This window comes from Apteryx rowi, unplaced genomic scaffold, assembly GCF_003343035.1.
Source record: "Apteryx rowi isolate R43461 unplaced genomic scaffold, aptRow1 scaffold_442, whole genome shotgun sequence".
NCBI classification, from domain to species: Eukaryota; Metazoa; Chordata; class Aves; order Apterygiformes; family Apterygidae; genus Apteryx; species Apteryx rowi.
Window position 1 is genome coordinate 96117 of NW_020450697.1, and position 22889 is coordinate 119005.

The following is a 22889-nucleotide window of genomic DNA, read 5'->3' on the forward strand; positions in this document are numbered from 1 at the left end:
GGCGGGGGAGGCGCGCGCCGGGTGAGGTGGGGGGGGCAGGGGAGGCGCGCGCGCCCGGCTGAGGTGAGGGAGGGCGGTTGAGGCCCTGCCCTGAGGTGAACCGTTGCCGCCCCCGCCGCTGCGGGGAAGGGGACGCGCGGCGCTGCCCCCCGGGGGGAGCCCTCCTCTCCCCGTGGGCTCGCTGGCAACTCGCGTGGGCCGGAGGCGAGGCCCCGTCCTGGCTTTGAAGTGGCTGTGTGACTGCCGGGGTTTTGCGTTAGTAATAAAGGGCCGCGTCTCTTCCCGCGGATGCTCACAAGGCTCAGAGTGGCTGGGGTGTGTTGTGTGTTAGGAACGCGGGGAAAGCATCGGTAGAATAAAAAATTATGAGTCGTGGTGGATGCCATTTTAATATACAAAGTTGTATGTTTAGATAGGTTTTAACTTAAACTTTAAGTTTCTTCTATCCAGAGAGAGCAAAACTGAAATCTCCAGGAGAGAAGAACCATTTTCTTTAGAAAGTTGCGGTGTTTATAAGGCGAGAGAGACTACCTCTCCTCTGCAAGCATTGACCTTTACTTGTGCTGGTATTCAGTGGCTCAGCCACTCAATTCAGTATTAAATATAATAAATTCTTTGTGATCCTGCTGATAATCACCTTGCTTCTCCACTTAGCTCAGCTGACTTCAATGGGACATTTAGAAAAAACAATATTTAGAAGTGGACCAAAGTCTAAAAGACTTCATTTGGACAACATCAACTTTGAACTAGTTCTTTCAGTTTACTGAAATAAAAGTTTTTTTTTWAAAAAAAAGAAACGGCAATTTTTTTTTCTATAGCAGGGTTTGCTGTTTGTTAGACGATCAGTTGCTGTCTTCATTGGCTGCCTTTGGGAAAGCTTCAATATCTATGTCTCATAAACTTTTTAGAAAGTGCTTTGTTAATTTACTTGAAAGCATCCACAAGCTGAAATTTTGTGAAACTTGTGAAGGATGTACTCTAAAAGAGGTAGAAGAGTTAGCTCTATCAGTAAAGCATAATATTGACATCTAAGCTGAGCTGAAAAAAGCTTATTTTCTAGAAATATATTAAAAAGAAGTTTCAGTACTCCACTATGAAAGGATGTGTCAGTAAAACAGTGTTCTAAAATGATTCAGGGTGAAAAGCAATCCAGTCGACTGTCTGAAAAGAGGGAGAATGCTTATTAGTATGCTGAATTGCTGTGGATGAATTACATTCATAAGAAATTCTACAATTAATGTAGTGCTATAATTAATGTAAAACTTGTAGTATCTGTTTGCTAGTATAGATTTTCCTTTGAACTTTGTTACGTCATATGTAAGGCTGCTAATAATTTTTGTTTACTTCCCTTGCAGCAGGCCACAGTAAGTCTGTATCAGCAAGAAATACAGCATGCAGAGTGATTGTTCACCTTGACTTGGACTGCTTTTATGCACAAGTAGAAATGATCCGTAATCCTGAATTAAGAGACAAGCCTTTAGGTATGGCTTATTTTGCTGCTGGTTAATTTTGGGATTATGTGTGTTCAGGCAGAAGAAACCACGGACTTGCCTGCTTAGTTAGATGTAGAGTCACACAGTAGCTTTAACCACATCCGGAGTGAGCAAGGTGCAGCCTAGATTCCATGTAGCTGTGCGAATACAAGACTAGTAAATCCTCTTGAGGAGGAGTATAGGTGCTTGCCAGCATGTCTGAATGGTTCTGGGAGTTGGAGATAGTTTATATCATACATGAGCAAAGAGAGGGCTGAGCTCCACAAATGAGTCTGTTCCTTTGGACACAGTCATGCTCAAAGCATACTTTATTCCATTCAGAAGTTAAGAATAAATGCAAGGCAGCCGATGTCTAGGATCAGTGGAGAAAGTACTTCTTAAATTGACTATTATATAAAGAGCGGTTTTCCAGATACGATTGTCTGAAAAGGCCCAAAATTGAGAGTGATATTAAAATGGAAAAAAATAGGTATAATGTTTTAAAATGTTCTTGCCATTAAGTAACTTAAATTAAGAGATTGGTCTTTCTCTTAGTCTTGTGAAATAATATTAATGTTTTTTGTTTGCTTGCTTGTTTATAACATTGCATTCTGATCAAAGCATGTGTATTGCAGTTTTTGGCAGTGGTGTGAAAGTACTGTGGCCTTCTGTGAAATACGGAGAAACCTAAATTTTTAAAACCATTTAACCATTGTTTTTCAGGTGTTCAACAGAAAAACCTTGTAGTTACTTGTAACTATGAAGCCAGAAAACTTGGAATGAAGAAACTGATGTCTGTCAGAGATGCTAAAGAGAAGTTTCCTCAACTGACACTGGTTAATGGAGAGGATCTAACTCAATATAGGGAAATGTCATACAAGGTTACAGGTACAAACTAACAATTATTCAAGAGAGGACAAAGACTCTCTGTTAAACTCTGTGCACATACATGCATGTGTAATAGTATTACTGTGTTGTACTTTTCTGCTCTCAAAGTTCTTATGAGAATGAGCCTTATACTGTAGTGGTAATACCTACAGTCGTGCAATGTCAATTTAATATTCCATAAAATAGGCTATTAGACTTGGTTTCAATCTTTGTCAGGCATTATATATCATATTTCATGGGATCTGTATGCTATATTAGGATTATGCCCAAATACTTATTTATTTAAATTTAAAAAAAAAATCTTAATGACTTCAGTAATAAATTTCCAAATAAGAAGTGATGGAGAACAGAATCCTGATACCTGCAGGTGGATGAACTTCTCTGATATCTCTTAACTTTAGAGTTTAATCTTAACTAAGTGATATGCCAGCATTAATTACTGTTTTTGTGACTAACTGTTAATAAATGTAGTAGTAATAATTTAAAGGTGAAAGCCCACATGGCTGGTAAGCTGGGATTCCCTTGGACAAAGTAGCACAGAGAACTGTAATCTCAAATCTCTGCAATGTAAGAACTGTAATCTCAAAAAGAACTGAAGAAAAAAGACTGGGGGAGAGGAACAGCAGTGGATCAGAGACAACTGTAGGCTAAAGAGATTTTTCTCCTTTTTCCTTTGTTAAATAAAAAGATACTAAAAAGATTTAAAAATGTGGATTTTTTTTGTTGTGTTTGTTTTTTTTTATCCAGAAGGGAACACCACCTCTGTTCATGCAAGCATCCTACTTCAATCTGTGGGGAATCCGCTGTGGGTTGATGCAAATATGAAACCTCAGTTTTAGTAGTGTGTGTATTGTCCTTGGTTATTTTTTTTCCTCCTAGATTTGTTGGAAGAATTTTGTCCACTAGTGGAAAGGCTTGGGTTTGATGAAAATTTTGTGGATATCACAGAGATTGTAGAGAAGAGGCTAAAACGGCTACAACAAAGTGGCTGTTCCAGAGTATGTGTGTCTGGCCATGTATACAACAACCAAGGTAAGTTGAGCCTTCTTTCTGTTGAAAAATAGCTTGAATTCTTGTGAAGTTCAATACAAAGTATCTGTCTGCTTCTAAGCGTTGCCTAAAGCTGAGCAGTTGGCAACTTCAGTTGCTCTAGGCTTGTTTTCCGTGCTTGGGAATGCATGGATCACAAACAGGAATTGGTGTTCGGATTAGTTTGTACAAAAAGTAAGTCTGCAGCAGATGAGCATGCACAATGATTTGGGGGAACAGTTTGCTGTTGTCTTTTTTTTTTTCTTTAAGATAGTTTTAAAGTTCAAAGACATTTAGAATTTTCATCGAGTTTGAACTTCATTGCCAGTTGGAAAAAGTTAATGAGTTGTTTTGTTTTGTTTTGATTTGTTTTTTTCTATGAACTAAAAGTAAACTTTTGCTACAGCCTTTAGGTCAGGAATAGTTACTGAGATTGAAGTAGCTAACTGAGCTGCTTTATACATCTTTATTGTGACCTTTCTTCTCAAACATGCATGTGGTATGTATACTCTGATACTCATTTCTTATATTAGGGAAGAAAGCAATTGTTCTTTCCTGGATGTAGTGTTACTTTGAGCTATTTCTATGATTTTGAATATGGTTTGAGGAGAAAGGAAATGTTTGAAAAGTCTTTTTCCTCATTAATCTTTGCATCTGAGTAATAAAAGCTTAGGTGGCAGGCATTCCTAAATCTCTGATTTGGTTACACTGATGCAAGAATCTGATTTAACACTTTCCTTTGATATCTACAAATATAATATATTTTATATTTGAAATACTCCCTAAACATTATTTATCCTTGAAGAGTATGCCCCTGCTTTTAAAAAGTAGCATTTTCTCTTTTACCAGGATTTTTGAGAGATAGGAGTGAGCTTAAACTTGAATGCTGAAGTCACGGCAAAACCATCTGACCCATGGGACCATACTTTCTTATACTGTTTTAATCCATTTTGTAAAAAATCTCTACATCTTAACAGAGAATTAGCTAAGTGACTACTTACCTTCTGAGCCCCACTTTCTTTCTCTTTTGCAGCTATCAATTTCCATGATCCAATGCACGTAAGACTAGTTATTGGATCTCAGATTGCAGAAGAGTTGAGGGAAGCTGTGCATGCGAGATTAGGCCTCACAGGCTGTGCCGGCGTGGCTTCTAACAAGTTACTGGCTAAGCTTGTGTCTGGTACCTTTAAACCAAATCAACAAACAGTTCTTCTGCCTGAAAGCTGTCAGGATCTAATACGCAACCTTGAGGACATCAACAAAGTGCCTGGTAAGAGGGTGGTGCTGCAAGCTTTRATGGAGAGCGTATTGAGAGCTTTGACAAATATGAGAAAACAGTACTTCAAAAATTATAGCTGAAATAATTTTACAGTCTAGTTCTTGAAAGGGAGTGGGAGGATTTGGAGGTGTGTTTGGGGTTTTGTTTTTCATTTCTTACACTGTTTCTGAATTTTACGTTGCAGAGGCAATGAAAACACTTCAGTTATTTTCATTTTTGGTTGTGGCATAGAAATGTTATAGCATTCTTTAGGATGCCTTCAAAAATACTTAATTTCCAGTTTATTTTTATTGAGGCTCAAGCGCTGTGGCTGATACTAGGTTTTATATGCAACTTTTTTTTTTTTTTAATTTGATGACTGAAAATCTATTGAGAGTTATTAAAACAGTCTATTGGAGCCTGAGAGAATTTTCTGGGAAAGCACTTTTCTAGTTACTCTATGCTGACACCATGCTGTTGGCCAAGAAATATTGATCTAGGCTGCAGATCTTTGTTCTGTCCCAGTGTGGCTTTTCTAATGGCAGATTCCAAAACTTGAACAGAAACTTACCAAAAATTTTGCTGAAAAACTTGCAATACAGTAATGAAAATAGTAATTGTCAGTACTGAATTCTAAATGGGGAGGCATTTATATTTACTTATGGATATATATTTTTAATATTGGGTTAGTAATGATGTTTTCAAAATCTTTTAGTGCTTTATTTACAAGACGTATAAAAACGTTTTGTTAAGCTTTGCTGATGGCAGATAAAGTGTATAAAGTTATAAATGGTACTGAGGTGAATGGGATAGCACTTACTCACTGTTTTCCACAATATAAGAGTTGAAGCCTTCCAAATGGAGTTATCAGTCAATATGCATAAGCTGTTTTACACTAAACAAGATATATAGTAGAATTCATTGCCCCATATGTTTAGGAGATTAAAAGAATAAGTTTCAAAGTTATAGTACAAAAAATATATATTGGTCAGTTAGTAGCTACTAAAAGTGACTTTTTTTCTTAGATGAAGTCCTGAACTCAGGAAGTGTCTTACCTGTTATCATCTGGAAGAGCAGTAGAAGAATCTGCATAACCCTCTTGCCTTTATTTTTGCCCTGTGTTCTGTGCTACTGGATGCTTTTGACAGCAGGATAATGGACTAGCTAGATGTTTTGGTTGACCAGTCTGAGAGTTTTTAAAGATAACCCTTTAATAACTTTCACTTTTCTGTGTATTTGATATACATTTTATTTAGGCATTGGCTATAAAACTGCTAAACGCCTCGAAACACTGGGTCTTAAAAGTGTGTGTGATCTCCAAGCATTTCCATCTGCTGTGTTAGAGAAGGAACTTGGTGTTTCTACTGCTCAGCGTATCCAAAAGCTCAGCTATGGAGAGGATGACTCCCCTGTGACTCCATCGGGCCCTCCTCAGGTTCAAATATTGTTCTGAAGTACTTTTTAAAGGGCAAAAATTTGCTTTGATTTTTATACAGCTTCACTAGACTAATTGAAATGGTTCCCAATTATAGTGCTACTTCAATATAACAATTCCTACAGTTTTCTATATATATTCCCTAGTATAACTTAGGATATATTAGTGTATAATGCTCCTGAAATTCAGTTGAGCTTTGAGTTTTGTCAAAGGCATCTTAGATTTCATTCTGCATGCTTGATTTTGATGAGATTTTTGAGCTAATTATAAGATTGAAAGGACTAACGTGTTTTTTTTTTTCCAGTCCTTTAGTGAAGAAGACTCCTTTAAAAAGTGTTCATCAGAAGGGCAAGTTAAAGAGAAAATTGAAGAGCTGCTTGCTAGCCTCTTAGACAGGTGACTGTCTTCAATAGCTCTTTTTGCTGACTGAATTTGTGACGTGAAAGGACTTTGAGCGTATGTAAGGTTTGTCTCATACTCTATAATATTTCTTCTTTCAGCAAAACGCACTTGCAGAGACAGCACCTGCCTTTCCAACAACTCTTCCCCTTTGGTCTTTTGTCTCAAGTCATGCATTGTCCTTCTGCATTGCTTCATTTTCCTCTTAAAATTGTTTTTCATATCCTCCTCCCCCRGCTGGCTGCCAGCTATTCCATTCCCATGCAGCTTCCTTGACAAAGATTTTTACATTATTCCATTTGCTGATTCTTTTCTATTGCTCTGATGATGCATCACAGTATTTTAGTGCATCTTCACTCATCTCCCTTAATTTCTGTGAAAGGCCCTAGATCTTCTCTTTCTTTTCTGTGTGTGACTTCCTCTAATTCCAGTCCCTTAGTTATCACCACTTACATTTGTCTCCTGTTATGCAGCTCAGTTTTCTGTTAGTCTGGAAGGCATTTTCATTTCTTCCTCCTTCCTTTGCCCCGTGAATCCAGGCAGTATACAAACCCAGCTACTGCAATTTGACAATTGACCAGCATATTGGAGGATGACAGGATGGATTTACTCTTTATCTCTGTGACTTTCCTGTCTTCCCTTTCTATCCTGTGACTCTCTTGGTTCATTTTAAAAAGATAAATGAAAGGAGAAATATTCTAGCAGCGCTGAACTGTTTTGTGATTGTTTTTCTTTCGCTATGCTTGAGCTTATTGTTCTGACTTTTGAACCCCTCTATGTGTCATTTCTAAATAACCTGTGTCCCTCATCAGTTCTTGATTTTTTTTTTTTACTTTTTCTTCTACATAGTTTCATGTTCTCTTCATGCCTTTCCAAGTCTTAAAATAATCTACAAGTCTTAACCATCTTCTGTCCCCACATCTATGCAGGATTAGCAATAGATATATCCAATTTAGTTATATTAACATTGTGGCTAGGGAGTCTTTTCTCTGCATATCAGACTTTACTCAGTAATCATAAAATCAGAATTGAGGCTGTTCTACATCCCATCTCGTTTATAACATTTAGAATTAAGAAGCCTTGTGTAGGGAAAGTATCTGCATGCCTTTTGGATGCTGAAAGAAACAATTACATACTCTGTTTCTTTGTTTTCCCTTCCTCCTAAAGCTAATCTTTTGCCCCTAAAGCAGTGATATTTTCTTGAAAAACAAAAAGAAAAGCTAAAGATTTGGGATTATACAGGGTACAATTGTAAATGCTACACTACTTTTAATGTAGTAAGTACAGAAATATGTGGTAGTTTTGCAGGCTGACCCACTTAATTTTAACACTCACTTCAGTTGAAGACTCTGTGAAACAGTATTTACATAATATTGAACTTCTAACTCGGGGGTAAGTTAAGAAAACCAGCTAGGACCTGAAGTTCCCCATATAATCTGTGGAGATAAGTTTAGGAATTGGGAGAGATCCATAATGTTTACATTAAATGGCCTTGTAACCTAAACTAGATGTTGTGACAGTTTCCTTGGCCCCCTGAAAAACATTCATCGTAATGCTTATCGCTTTGTGCACGTTAATGTTCTGTAGAATACACAAAGATGGAAGAAAACCACACACAATAAGACTGGTCATCCGCCAGTTTTCTTCAACTAATAAATGGTTTAATCGGGAAAGTCGTCAGTGTCCTATTCCACCTCATCTCATTCAGAAATTTGGAAAAGGTAAACTTTGAATTTTTGAAAGTATCCACTTTGTGCTGCTATCTTTTAACTTGCCTGAAAATTGTATGTTGTGTAAAGATTTTAAATGTTGGTTAACTGGTGCTGTGGTCAGGTGTGAGCATTAGAACAAACCTAGAAGAAGTAGAAACAATGTTTTGAGAAGAGCTAATGAATCTACTCAGGTGCTTTATGACTGTCAAAGTAGTACATGCTAACTGGATTAAGAAGAAAATCTGAGATACTTAATCTGTTTTGCTGAAAAATTCCACTATTTAGTTTCATAATAATATTCCTTAGGCCTAATAGTTGGAAGCTTTTCCATTACTTGTAATGGATATATCTGGATGAGATATGCTAAAAAATATGAAAATTCACTGTAGGAATAACATCTATGTTACTGTCAAATTTTAACTCAGCTTTGCTGGATTAGTAGCATTAAGTTGGAAGGTGGGTGGAGGAAGCTGTTTCCTACATTAATTATCTGCTTGCCTATGCTGTGGATTTGAATTATGTTCCCAGATAAATGGAATCTATTATGTAATAAAATATCTCTTTTTGATGTACTTTTTAAAATTAATAACACATAGCTCTCATCTTTCTCAAACTTAAGTTTTCCAACCTAACCAGCAATTGCAATTCATTTGACCCTTCATTCAGAATTGGGGAGAGAGGAGATAAATCTGAATCACTGCTATACGAGCATGCAGAATCGCTGTTCCTTGACTTGCTTTATTAATCCTCGAATGGCTTCTCACRGTCCTAGAGAAACCATTGAAAATCTGTGTAGCTTTTCACTTCTAAATTGCTGGTGGATTCCTGCTATGTTGGAGGTGACCGAAAATTGTTGTTGTCTCATGTAGTCATGCAAATCCCAGTAAACTGTGCTGGTATTACCAGTGCTGATGTAATGTCGTATACCTACATAGCCCTGTAAAGGCCCTTTTTGGTAGAGCTAGATCATTTCTCAAACCTATTCAGTATTCTGCAATTCTTTTCTTCTAACCTAAGTACATAATATTAAGCTACCTTCCCAGGTGTAAGATTCAGCATTTTGGGGAGAGGAGCRGGGGGAGGAAAGCAGTCTGCATTCAGTTCAGGGCATACCTGACAGGGCAAAATGGAAGTCTTAATGACCTATGATATATTGATTAGGGATAAATCTCTAGGACTGTTATTTTAACAGATCATATTGGAAACCTTTAGCAGGTGTTTAGAGTTTAATATTTGAGGAATTCATCTTTTGAGATGAATAAATGTTACCTCATAGGATATGGATGGTGTTATAAATACTCTCAAAATGTTAAGAATAGCTTTTATTTTTATAACTTCTTAGGTTACTATTGATCTCTATTTTTGTCTACATGCAAAATGATGCAAGTTCAGAATGTAAAATTAAGAGTGCCTAATATTTTGCCTTTGTACCTTGCTACTTAAATCATAATCTCTTTCAGTTGTTTACAGAAGGCTTTTGATTACATACATTGCTTTTTTCAACTTTTTTTGTATTAGAAAGCAGCAGTGTTATATCCCCATTGGTTGATATACTAATGAAATTGTTTCGAAAGATGATAAACGTAGCTCTGCCATTTCATATCACTCTTTTGAGTGTCAGCTTCTCCAACCTCAAAGATCTTCCTAGCAGCAAGAAAGGATCAATTGGTTTTTATCTAACAGAGGTGTCATCACCTTCAGCCTCTGGTAAAAATGTCCAGGTAAGTTGAAAGATATTGAAAATTTTCTTTCCAGATGAGTAAGTTCTGAGATAATATTTCTGTCTATACAGAGATTTAAACCTTAATGCTTTGGAAGCTTTAGGATCACAAATTGTATTTGTGTAGTAAAAATAAAGATTCCTTTGGAGTCTTCTGAGCAAGTGTTACTTGTTTGCTTTCTTTCCTTAGTTGTTATTATTAAATCTGTTTTAATCAGCGTAGATTGAATGGGACAGCCAGCTAGGTTGTTGACCCTTTAGACTGAAGAGAACAGAATTCGCTAAGGGAAAAATCCAAACCTATGTCTTCCAAAACTAATCCCTGAATTTGGCTCTTCATTCCAGTAAGATCTGCCATCTGTTCAGCACTTGTGAAGCAACAGGCCCCTTGCTCAGATAGTGTATCCTTTCATATTTTACATCTGAAAATCCTGGAGCTAATACTTCTATAGTAGCTGATCTACAGATCATATTTTGGTGGATTTGATTTAAATCTGATTTAAAGATAAACTCAGAGACAGAACTTTAATTTTTACCTTAGATAAAATCTCACTGATGTTTATAATCTCTCTTGTTGCTATTATAAAAATGCATTTACAGTGATCATTTCACTTTCTGTGTGTTCATAAGTCTCCCTGTAAACACAGACTAGGAATCGATCAAAGATTCAGTCCTGTATTGGCCAATAGCACTGGCTTCTGATCTGCTGAGCTTCTAATTCCTGCTCTGAATTGAACAAAATGTCCCTCGCAGCTGTACAMACTAGACAGTATAGGAGTTGTCTGTGGAAACATTGCTAAATATTCCCACAAGATCTGTGCTTTTGATATGTAATATGAAAACTTAGTAACCTCAAACTTACTTTGTATAATGAATTTACTGTTTTTGTCTTGACATAACTTTGCATATTGATAAATTTTGGTTTCTTTACTGCTGAGGAATATGATGAATAACATCACATTGTATATTCTAAAGTTCCACGAAGGTTTAAAACAGTAAAATGTAATTTCAAAATATTTGCTCCTTTAAAATAAGAAGAGGGTCCCAATTGTATCTGCCTTTAAGATCTATGTTTGAAAATAAGATTAGAAAAAAGACAACACTACTGATCATAAGGAAAAAAAGATTAGTCTATTAAAGAATGATTTGAAGAATTCACTGTTAGTAAAATAGTGCTTAGTCATTATTAGTCTACATAGAACATTTACTTATGTTTTTTTATGTATGTTTTATACCACAGGAAATGGAGGATGTTTCACAAGGCCAGGCTAGCTCTTCTTGGATCCAGAATTTCAACAAAACTGGAAATACACCAACGAGAAAACTTTCAGAAGAAAAGAAAAGCTGTATAAGAAAAGCTGGAACTCCTGACTTCCCATTTCAGTTGTCTCCTGGTGACACTGACCAGGAGGTCTTCAGGGAACTTCCAGGAGAAATTAAGAAAGAAATTATTTCTGAAAGAACAGAAGAAATGATCCCTACAGAGAGTGTTTTTAGTCAACCATCACTGTGTTTTCCAAACGAGATAAATAGCACTTCTCCAAGTTCCAAAAGAGTAAATAATGATATGAACGCTTCAGGGTGCAGCATACACTTCACATCAGCTCATGACTCTGCAGCTGTTCTGGCACACAGCTCCAAGGCCAGTTGTTCTTCCGAGTGTCCTGGAAGTATATTGATAGATGGTGATAGGGAAAAAAAGCCTACAGCCCCTCTGATTTTTAGAGAGAGAGACTTGCTGGTTCTGGAAGTTGGAGCCAGCCAAACTGTTCTGCCTGCCCCGGTCTTGGGTAAAGATGAGCAAGCCTTTGGAACAGCTTCTGAGGCTAAAACCCAYGGCAGCAGAGAAGGAATTGTATTTCCTCATAACGTTGACCCAAAGACTTTTTTTGAACTACCTGCAGATGTGCAAAAAGAACTACTAGCTGAATGGAAGAATCAGGAACTTGCATCCAAAATGTTTATGGGTAAACCCCCTCAAAAGCCTAAAGCGAACAGAGGAAGAAAGAATACAGCATCGTGTTTATCACAGTCTAACAATTTACTAAGATATTTTAAACCACAATGAAACACTTTCATTATACAAGGACACTACAAGAATGGGCACTGAAGACAGTTCACTTTATGAAAAACTTAATGTAAATTGTAAAGATGTAAATATTAAAAATACATTTTGGTAACTTTTGACATAATACCTACTAGTGATTTTTTTAAGAAGTAGTTAGCTTGTCTTGTTTTTCTTTGAGTTTTGAGACTTGCACATCATTTTGTAAGAAAGCATGACTTGATCAGATAAATCCTACATTGTCCTAAAATACTACAGYGTGGTTTGCAAAAATGCCATTTAGTATTCACTGTTAATACCTTAACCCCCTGACTGGGGGGAAGAAAAACACCTTTTGAATTTATATTTTGTTGAGTGTTACTAGCAACTTGAGAGGACAGGAAGCAGTAAAGATGAAAACTGTGTACACACTATTCTTTAACTTGCACCTTTGCTTCTGTGACTTGTMATGTAAACTTTCTGACAGCTCTGTCAGTATCTTCTGCAGTTAAATGGTAACTAGAAGCATTAGAAAGACTGAGGGGTAGGGCTGGAAGCATTAGTTATAAATACATTATATCACCAGGATGTTCCTGGACAGTGTGCAGCATAAAAAAATTGATTGTAGGTTTGGTGTTCAGGATTCATGAAATGACACGACTGAGTTACAGAGCAGCTTTTAATGAGATGCCATATAATTGGATTCATAAGGCTCTTTGGATGTTTAATTCCAAAACACTGAAATAGTTGCTAATCGCTATTACACATTTGTAGTAATAAACATGTTTAAAGTCTYGAGTATGCAGGATGCTTGCTTGTTTCAGTCAGAAGTACATAATTTTGAGGTAAAAAATTATCAAAATGTGTTTAAAGCTATGGTAAAATATTTTTGACTACCCTATTTTAACACTGCTATAGTTTACATCACCATATTTTCACATAACTGTATATAAAGTGCAAAAATATTACAAAACACCACTTGATAACATTGAAAGCTGTATTTTTGATGGCACTTCAGTGTAAATTCTGACATGTTTCCCAAGAGCAGAAAAAACTAGTGTTCATAATTTAATATTAAACAGATAAGTTAAGCTTTACACGTTTCCACATAAACGACAATTAAAATACTAAACTTCATCCTCTATTAAAAGTGAATCCAGATGAAAGATGTACATGGCATAAGTGCATATTATTTTTCACTTATGTTTAATTATGGTCTTTCAAGCCTTTCAGTCCAGCTCTTGTTTCAGTGATTAGATTTATGAGAGTAGTAGGTATTGCTGTCTCCACCACAGAGTAGGGAAGCATTCCTCCTAATTCTGGCTGGATAAATACAACTAGCTTAGAATGCTCTGGATTCCTAGAATGAAAAGAACAGAAGCCTTCAATTAACACTCACTTCTCTTGCTTCTAAACTTACTGAGATGCAAGTTATGATTTATAGTCCATCTCTGAAATATCATAAGTAATCTGAAAGAATGGATTATGGGTAAAGTTCCTATGACATGAACTTCAGCTATTATTATGAGTCTCATGAGGTTCCCTAAATAGTTTCAAAAGGAGATTGTCCGAGCCAGAAAACTGACCTCCAGGAAACTCTGAAGTTTCCCTGGACTATAACCAGCTCAATAAAATAGCTCCTGTGTAGCTTTTATTAAGTTTTGCATAGAGAAGATAACTGAATAATCGAAGATAATAACATAAGGGGAATTTAAATACTTACTCTGGCAAGGGTGAACACACATATCCACAAGGATTGTTATAGCCACGGACACAAGAAGGAGTTGGAGGGCATCTTGAATATTCCACGCTGACAGCTGTATTGCCACATAAAAAAGCAGCATCGAATTAGTTGTTCTATATATATATATATATATATATATATATATATATATCATGACTCAGGAAGAGTTTTGTTTTGTTTTTTAAACAAAGCACTACTCCAGAAATGGGATAGTAAAAAAAAAAAAAAAAAAAATCTCACAACATGATCAGCAGGGCGTTTAGCAATTGTATTCTGTAGGCAAAATACCTATACAACATTAAATAATTGTGTAAGTAATTCAATATATGTAAAAATTTCTACAGATGTTTGGGCAGGTATACCCAAAAGTGTTATCACCGAGATGTGTTTACAAATACCTAGTGCTGAGTTGTGGTTTAGTTCTGAACAAAGAGTCAGTTTGTTAGCAGATGTGTTAATAGCTTATTGTGTTAGCAGAATAAACAAAGAACACTATTTTTTTGAAGATCAATTTTGGTATTTGCAGTATTAAAATTAAAAAAAAATTGGTTTGGGAGATTGTTAATATTTAATTCACTAAGACCACACATGGAGCAAGTACTATATACTGTGACTGGGCTGCAGAACTGATTGGATAACAATTCATATTAAGATTTCCAGAATGCAGCCAAAATATATAAACATGCAGTAGTTATGTAAAACTTACAGTTAGTTGTAAGGATACCACCAGGATAGGGTTTAACATGCACCAAGTCAACAAAATCTCTTGATGAAATCAGTCCCATACCATAACTGTGTGTTACACTGTGGTATATACCAGTATCCTACAAGTAAATAAATGTAATTTGTTGAATTAACAGGTTAGAAGCTAAGTTTTAGTTACCTGGCAAAGCGGCATTATATGCTGAATAATGAGAATGTGGCAAAAACGGATTTATCTGTTAGCATAAAAAGACAGTTCTTATGTTCGGTTAGTACTGAACTAACACACGACCACCATGGAAGTGATTTTCCAGAGTGCTGGGACTGCCATTCCTTGTGACTGGGATTTGAGGCAGGGAATATCATTTGTGCGTAAAAAAACTCAAAACGTGCACATTAGGTATTCTAGTGCCACAGATACTAATTTGCATTAAAATACATATGCTAGATGGTATGTTACATTCTAGGACAAAGATCCATAGTCTGAGTATGTGTTTTAAAACTAACCAGTTCCAAAAAAGCAGAGAAGTGAATGAATGTACCAATATATTCTAATATCTGACAAACTCTGGCAGATCCAGGCAGAGGGAAGTGAAAGGTTTGCAGAAGAGAAAAAGGGGAAGATTTTGCTTTTTCAGTGTAGAGAGCGTTTTCAAACATTTGAGTCATTTATACATGTGTAATACGTTCTTAGACCCTTCTCAACCATATGCAGGGCCGTCTCTTTCAAATGGTTAGATAAAGGCTTGCTAATACAGAACTGATGTTCTTCACAGGTGTTTTAAGCTCCTGGTTCTCAGAGTGCCTGGGACAAAGCCAAAAATAACTGGAATTCTGAATATATAATATTTCACCGCAYTAGTAGAGTATCAGTTCAATTTCCATGCTCTCCTAGACGTCAGCGTATCTAAAATAGCTCAGCCTCTAGTGGAATGCAAGACAGTGTCCAACTATAGTATCTGTAATAATACTAACATAAATTAAGAAGGATCTGATCTGCAGATTCCCTAGAGGGCAATCTAATTCATGTCTATGATAGTCGTGTTCACCTAAGTTACCTGTTTTTCCCATGCAAATACAATCACATACAATCAAGTAGTCCTGAAGCTATCTGCATTTTTCAGAGATTAGAGGTAATTGTATATTTAACTTTTCAAACTCCTCCTTTACCTGCCTCCCTCCCCAAATTTCTGTGCTGATATACTACCAAAGAAACATCCTAGCTTCTAACAAGCCAGAAGAGTGTCTTTTTAATTTGTGTTAACCACACTAACTCTGAGAGGTGCTTCCTCTCAATTTTGGTGTGATTTTGTCTCATCCTACACTTAATGGAGACTTCTGATGTTTTCCATCCACTGAATTCTTGACATGTTTAAGGTTATTTATTTCATAATAAATATTTAACTCCTAAAGGGAGGGACACAATTCATATCTACCTCACATCAGCTAGCACATTTAGAAATGAAAAGTTTTTACTAAACTAAAATATATTTCATATTGAAATCCTAGAGACTGAAGTTTCTCTGTACCAGTAGAGGTCTTTTTAATCACCACAATTCAGGCAGAAAGAGTTAAAAAAACCTTTCAGTGAAATTATTGTATTACCTGGTCAATCTTTTCTAACAGCTTGTAAGATTGTAATGCTTTGTCCCACTTGTTTCGATATTCAGGAAGATACATAAAAGGAATAATTTTACTAGGGACTTCCTTAATTATCCCTTCTCCACGGTATCTAGATTTTATAAAAAAAACAAAAATAAATTATTAAATCATATTTGTGAATTGGAAAAAGAAGCTATACAATAATAAAGATCTAGCAGTTGGGTATGCCAGGCTATAATGAGGTAAAGCACTTGCTGGATTGATTAAACTTAAAATAATAATAAAAATACTTCTTCTGTAACTTTTTTGAGAGCATTACATTCTCGACACCAGTCATTTTAAATTAATTATTTTATTGTGAACTATTAGATAGAAACCTATTAGTTCAAATATGTGTAACAATATTCATCCGTTAATTTATCTTTTTCCAATGGATACTTTCAAAATCCATTTTCATACTGATAATAAACAATGAGAAAATTTGTAAACTAGTATATTCTGGCATTTCTCAAACTTTTTGTCCATAATCCTCTGGGGAGTTCGAAGGGGGGAAATAGGGTCCCTAATAAGGAAAGAGGAAGCTCCTGCAACGCTGGCAACTGCTCGCTAATACCGGCAGTTCTCACACCTAGTTTCTGGAGAAACTGTGAATCATTGCTGTAAGCACTTACGGGCAGCAATTACACTCAAAGGTGAAGGATGCTGCATGAACACAGATGTGCTCAGAGGGACCATGCTTACAAAAAGTCTTCATGAAAGCAGGTGCGCAGACCCTGATGATGTATGAATGTAAGTCAGGAAGAGTGAAGAAAAAACAAATTGAAAACCAAACGCAGGGGCCTTGTAAAATTATAGGTCTGTTTCTCCACTCTGCAGCAACTTCTGTCACCACTTACTGCCTTGGTGGAGTGAGTGCAGTGTGGGTGTATATGCCTGCTCCAGAAACTTGATTCTCCAGTACCTACAACAGGTACAGATGGTGATGGAAAACATGTTAAYGTCTACTGAAAAACAGGGAATGTAAGCTGTGGCAGAGCCAGGGAAAGTCAGCATATTAATATTTGGATACACCCTTTATTTCCACAGCTGCCATGAACTTATCATGTTTACCAATCTCGTGAGCAGCTCTTGCCTCCATCCTGTAATATCTTCTCTCCTAAACTCAGTATGAGTTGTTAATCAGAAGGGTTTCCTCTACACAAGGCCTCTGAAAAATACAATTGCTAGAACAAAAGACAGGGCACTTCACCTGATTGAAGCCAGGATTTGCATTCTTTTTCACCACAAGATCACATATTGACTTCTGTTAGCTAGCAGACCAAACTGTTAATACTCCTGTCAATTAAAAAGGAAACTGGCATCTGCAATACGTGGTTAATAAACATCCAATTTCCAGCTTGACATTGGAACAGCCCTACTTCTGCTCCCAGAAGCAGCTGATTACTTCATAAAAGACATGCTAGGGACCAATACAGCTTCTTAATGTGCGTCATATAAAGATTTTTACAAAAAATAAATGCAAATGATGGATTTGGGGCTTCCTAAAGAAAAAGGCAGAAAGCGCCATGATGATTCTTCTAACTGCAAAGAACTTACTACAGACAAATCTACTTAGTACAGCTAAAAATGGCTATGTGACTGACTGGGACTATAACGTATCTTTTTCTTCCATGGAAACTAGGTAGGCAAAGAATTTTAAGCATCCAGACTCTCACTCACTGTATTGGGATAAGATCTGAAGTACGAGAACAAATAATGCCACTTCTAAAGTATACAAATTTCTATTAAAATAACAATACTCTTAACATATTCTAATAAGATATTACAGCTATTTCTCATTATAATACCACAGTATAATTCTTCAGTAATGCTAGTGATACAGCATTGTCTTCTGTAGTGAATATCTTTGCTGTTGAAACCTTCAAAAAAAATTGAGCAAGATTTTTGGATTTAGAATACCACTAGTCAGGAACATACACTCAGAATAAAAGAAATATCTGATGCAAATTTTCTCTATTGTATATCTGTCTAGATTGATATTTCACATAACTGAATAACCACTAAGCATTTAAAAAAGAAGAGAAGCTCACAACATGTCCTAAGTGCCTCTTTTCTTCCCCTTTCACACACCTCTCTTCTGGGCGATATATTTTTTTCCTGGTCACTAAGGGATCAGTGGAGTGCCACAGCCAGCACAAAWGAGAAGCAGGACTGCAGAGCCAGGAGAGGGGTAAGGAAGAGGAGTGCAGGATTGTGAAGGAGCAACAGCAACTCTTATCCGTGACAGCAAGCTGTGACAACCAGCCTAGAGCACCTCACCTAACTCCACCCTTTGGGCCAAATCCAGCTGCTTAACAAAAGTTGCACAGAATTCATAGCTCAAGAGAAGGAAGGACAGATAAAGGTGCTGCTCTGGAGGCTGTATGAGCCTCTCATCGCTGATTCAAAGTATTCTGTTTCAGATGCTGGAAAGAAGAAGGGCAGAAGAAGGACAGATAAGAGAGAGCGAAAGTATGTTTACATGTGTGAATATCAGTCATTTCACAAGGATAAATAGGTGAAAAGGGAAGCTGAAATGTAATGGTTTGAACAGAATTTTCCTGCCAGGAAGAGCTACCAGCTTCAGGCCAAAACTGTGATTCCATATTTACTTATTCCATAATAATAACAGTTATTCAACATTTAATTTTCTTGGCACTTTTGAAAATTATTCAGGAAATCCATCTCTTCTCTATTCCAGCACTGTGGCTGACACTGTGTAACTATAGCACAACATCTTTTCTAGAGCCAACAAAATTTAACTTAACAGTTTTAAGAAGGACAGATTACATTTAGTTTTTCTATTCAGGTCTTGGGTATCACTGTTAAAAACTGAAGTTTGTATTTGTTACAATGACAAACAAAATGAAAATACTTACATGTTTCCTGAATACTCTTTTGAAGGTTTTGAAGCAACTGTAATATTTTTCTCAAGAGAGAAAAGGAAAATAGTAAGTTAAGAGTTGATAAAAAGTATTCAACTAATTTTTAAAACAAAAAGAAATTGTAAGCACTTTTTATAACAAAATAAATTTAATAAAAATAACTTCATAAACAATATTAATTAATATTTTCTTACTGAAACTTTTATCACTCTCCATCCTGAAGTATCCTGGTTGTATGATAAAATCTTTTTTGCAACTTCATCCGTAATTTTCTTATAGTCCATTTATCTGTAAAGATTTAAAAACAATTTGTTGGCATGTGACAAAAGCACTTCTCAAAGAGCAAAAACCATTGGGCTTATCCCTGTATTCTCTCCATAGGCTTTAACGAACCTTTACTGAGTATTTCTATCAAATCAACTACTTCTTATCCATCATATACCGTTTCAGAAAAAGAGAGTCCTTATTTAAACAAAACTATAACTGGTTTTCATGCATATTTTGTCCTGAGAAGTAGCTATCGGAGCGGGTCTTAAGACTGAATTACAACGTCTCGTGAGACATGCTAATCACTCCACGTTATATCCAACGTTACTCCATGTTAAACTCTCGCTGCTTATACAGTTCATCCCCTGAGGCCCTGATGCCGCCAAGCTTCGCTAGGCTCAGCAGACCTGCGGGCAACGTGCCGCCCGTGGCGAGCCGCCCCCCGCCCGGGCCCCCCAGGGCCGACACGGCCCTGCCCGGCGCGCCTCACCTCGCCGCCCTCTCTCTGCCTGGGAGCTCTTTGTCATAGGAAGTTTCGATGGCGGTTCTCAGGCCAACAGCGCCTTCTGGGCTCGTCTGCCGCGCGCAGAGCCAACTTCAGACGGCCCAGGGGAGGCCGCCACCCGCCGGGAGCGCCAGCCCGCCGGCGCCGCCACCGCGCTGCCTCACAGCCGCCTCGAAGTAGCGGAGCGGAGCGGAGCGGCGGAGCGACGCCCTCCCCCCCTTCCCGCGCCCCCGCGCGAGGCATGCCGGGAGCTGTAGTCCAGGCGGGCGGCGCGGCGCGGTGGAGCCCGCTCCGCTCCCACTACGACTCCCACAAGGCCGCGCGGCCGCCGCTGCGCCCGCGCGCCGCCATTTTGGAGAGCGGCGCGCTGCCTTCAAACCGCTGCGCGGCAAGTCCGGGGGAGCGGCCGTTGCGGGGCGGCGGCGGCTCCCGGCGGGCTGGAGCCAGGGTGGTGGTGGCGGCGGGCGGAGCCGCGCACCTTCGTACCTTCGCGGGGCTGTCCCGCTTTGGGTGTTCCCCCTCCCCACTCCCTGCTTGTCGTGGGGGAAATGGCGGCGGGGGGGCTGTGGGTCGTCTGCCGCGGCTGGTCCTCCGCGGGCCTCTGTGGTGACTAACCGCCGCCCTGGGTCCCTGGAACCCGGTGCCCAGCCCGGCTCCTCGGCTCTCCGGGGGCCTCTTCGGCGGTAGGCGCAGCGGGGAGGGGGCCGCGGCCGCGGAGGTTTCGGGGTCCGGGTAGTTACGCCATAGCTTGTTATTAAAACCTGCGTTAATTGAGAGTGTTTGCCCTCATTCTTTCCCCCCTTTGCCCTTTGTACAGCTGAATCATATAAATCCTTAAGTTGTGTTTGCACAGTGATCCTCATGTGCGTGTGATGCTACTATAATAAAGTTAAACATGATATAACAAGGAAGAAAGATTACTCTTCTTCAGCACCTTGATGGATTATTTCTATGCAGGGGATTTTACCTATAAGGAGGACATGAACTACCAAGCTTCTTTCAGTGACCTTGAAAACCCTGACTGCAGCACTTGGAACTAGCCTGCACTTAAAACTCTTCAATTTATAATTTATGGGGTTACAAAGCCAACTTGCATTGGCTTGACTGTTAATTGCACAAATAGAGCAATTTTAAATGCTCCTATGGGTCACATTCCATGTAAGCCACACATGCATCCTGTAAAATTCTTTGATATGTGTTCCCGTTCTGGTTATATAAAATATCTGCAAGAATAATGGCTTCCTACTCTGTTAACTAGCCACTTTCTGTAGCGTCTACGCTTTTTTTGCTTACTTCTACTTTTGTGCCTGAACACTCATGTTTTGTGCTGGTTCTGAAATCAAAGGTTATGATATTGCAGCATATTTTTCCAGAATTGTACTTTTGGTGAGAAATGTCAGCAACTCCTAATGTGAAATGCCATTCTTGCAAAAACAGAGTAATGAGGTTCCTCTTGCACTGACAAGGAGCTAGATTTTCTTGCTCTTGTTAAATTTTTTGCTAGGGTGTCAATAATGTAAGAAGAACCTCCCTAGCGTTATCTTTTTCTAGAGGCTTTGTCTTCTGCCTTTTACTTTTCCAGTGGTGACACATGTATGTGACAAACTTAATTGAAAAGCAGCAAACTGAGAAGCTAAATAGTAATTTTTAGGAAAATAATAAATTTTGCATAAAAATAAAAATCATAGATACTTTGCAGTTATGAGAAGGAAATTCAGTGACACTGATCATTTACATTTTTGTTTCTTTTTCCGTTTAGACTGCTTAAAAGGAGGAGTGGAGATTCTAATAGAGGTCTGGATAAAAACTATGGCAAGCTCCATAAAAAAATTCAATGTCAGATCTCCTGACTCAACAGTATCTTCCCTTCTAGCAAGCTACAGCATTGACAGCAATAATCCATACTCAAACAGTATGATTCGCTACAAGGACAAGCTTTACAGCTCTGCATCTGAGGCTCTGGAGGCATATATTGAAGATTTTGATCTAAGTCTCATGTCTTCAGACATAAGCACTGGAAAAATCTGCATAAGTCAAAGCACTCCCAAACATACTAAGTTTTCAAAACATCGTACCAAAGAAAGATATGGTACGTCTTCTACAAATACATCTTTTAATAAGGTCTGGTGTTTGCTGTTTATCTTCTTTTCATTGCTGATGGTATTGCAATTCCTTGACTTGTATTAGCTGAGTTTTAGTGAAGGAGTATTTCCTGCACAACTGATTGCAAGAATATGTGGCATAGTAAATGATGTCTGGTCATGGCTAGCAATATTTGTCATTCTCTTTGATTCTTTTTTGTAAGTACTTAGTGGATTGGTGAAAGATACAGAACTCATGACCACACTCATATATGCAATGATAAATTCCAGACTATGGAATAGAAAATGTATTTTCTATATGTGAATATATGCTAAAAACAATGTAAATCATGGCTTAAACTTGAGTCTTGACAAAAATCCCAGTTCCCTTGCCAGAGTAAGTAAGACCAGAATCTAATTAATGGAAAGAGTTCCCTTAAATCCTGCTTTGACTTCAGGAATTAGAACAAAATTTGCTCCTTATTTATTGTTTTATATTGAATGTACTTTTGGGTCTGAAGCCTAAACTAACTGGGCCTAGGAGCAAACTTAAATGGGTTTGAATTTGTTTTTACAGTTATTACTTGGCTTGAATTAATGGATATTTAATTAACTATTTAAACTTGTATAAGAAGATTGAGGGTAGATTAACTGTGCCTGAGCTAATTTATGCTGCAGATGCTTTGTGCATTACATCTAAAATAGCAGTGCCCTAAGTACTGAGAAATTTCATACCTGAAAAAGGACACTTGCCAAAGTTGCATTGACAGGGACAATTTTGGTAGCATGCTTGTATTATTCAGGGTTTTTTTCTCTTCCCTAGCCTATAATCTTCCTTTAGCTTCACACCCTTCTCTACTTCCTCTCATCAACATAGCCATCCAAAGAATGATTTTGTAATATAAATCATCCTCTAATTAAGTTTGGCTGATAATCCAAACAAAAATAAGCATTCTGATTATTACTGAGAAACTGTTCTATAAAAGACATCATCTCTTTGTACATTACACTGAAGCTTCTCTGTTATTCTTTCCTGAAGTCTCATTAGCTTCATTCCTATGTTAGCTAGCTGCATGTATATTTTGTATATTATAGAGGTCTGTTGTA

The 22889-nt window shown here is 37.7% G+C and overlaps 3 protein-coding genes across 14 annotated transcripts in view; 2 read left to right on the forward strand and 1 right to left on the reverse strand.

Annotated features, from left to right (window-relative positions):
• The window catches only part of POLI (DNA polymerase iota), a 14107-nt gene extending 1716 nt beyond the window's left edge, over positions 1–12391 (forward strand). Inside the window, exons 1-10 of one of the 3 annotated variants that reach the window (XM_026076896.1) lie at positions 421–987; positions 1356–1481; positions 2196–2360; positions 3240–3392; positions 4423–4659; positions 5904–6082; positions 6387–6478; positions 8069–8202; positions 9712–9914; positions 11154–12391. In XM_026076896.1, the coding sequence (XP_025932681.1) occupies positions 972–987; positions 1356–1481; positions 2196–2360; positions 3240–3392; positions 4423–4659; positions 5904–6082; positions 6387–6478; positions 8069–8202; positions 9712–9914; positions 11154–11981 (2133 nt within the window). In that variant the 5' untranslated portion in view covers positions 421–971 and the 3' untranslated portion in view covers positions 11982–12391. The other 2 variants (XM_026076895.1, XM_026076897.1) reach the window with 2 other exon arrangements.
• Positions 12392–12618: 227 nt separating this feature from the next.
• On the reverse strand, positions 12619–19883 carry STARD6 (StAR related lipid transfer domain containing 6). 3 transcript variants are annotated; one of them, XM_026076899.1, is made up of 7 exons: positions 19687–19883; positions 19124–19217; positions 18924–18973; positions 16009–16135; positions 14408–14525; positions 13681–13774; positions 12619–13317 (listed from the first exon to the last, which is right to left on the reverse strand). In XM_026076899.1, exons 2-7 carry the CDS (start codon positions 19211–19213, stop codon positions 13164–13166), a joined length of 633 nt encoding a protein of 210 aa, XP_025932684.1. In that variant the 5' UTR covers positions 19214–19217; positions 19687–19883; the 3' UTR covers positions 12619–13163. The 3 variants fall into 3 exon arrangements, with proteins under 3 accessions (XP_025932684.1, XP_025932686.1, XP_025932685.1); XM_026076901.1 differs by lacking the exons at positions 18924–18973; positions 19124–19217; positions 19687–19883 and adding an exon at positions 17255–17838; XM_026076900.1 differs by lacking the exons at positions 18924–18973; positions 19124–19217; positions 19687–19883 and adding an exon at positions 16677–17105.
• Positions 19884–20023: 140 nt separating this feature from the next.
• The window catches only part of CUNH18orf54 (chromosome unknown C18orf54 homolog), a 30794-nt gene continuing 27928 nt past the window's right edge, over positions 20024–22889 (forward strand). For 3 of the 8 annotated variants that reach the window (XM_026076914.1, XM_026076907.1, XM_026076908.1), the window contains exon 1: positions 20440–21790. In XM_026076914.1, the coding sequence (XP_025932699.1) occupies positions 21403–21790 (388 nt within the window). In that variant the 5' untranslated portion in view covers positions 20440–21402. The other 5 variants (XM_026076911.1, XM_026076912.1, XM_026076910.1 and 2 more) reach the window with 5 other exon arrangements.

Bases quoted from the DNA above. Each gene is read 5' to 3' on its own strand.
- STARD6 (XM_026076899.1), bottom strand. From the start codon at position 19,213: ATGGACTATAAGAAAATTACGGATGAAGTTGCAAAAAAGATTTTATCA. The intron at 18,974-19,123 runs GTAAGAAAATAT...TTCTCTCTTGAG, and splicing joins GGAGAGTGATAAAAGTTTCA to AAAAATATTACAGTTGCTTC. The intron at 14,526-16,008 runs GTAATACAATAA...ATTTACTTGTAG, and splicing joins TGTTAGAAAAGATTGACCAG to GATACTGGTATATACCACAG.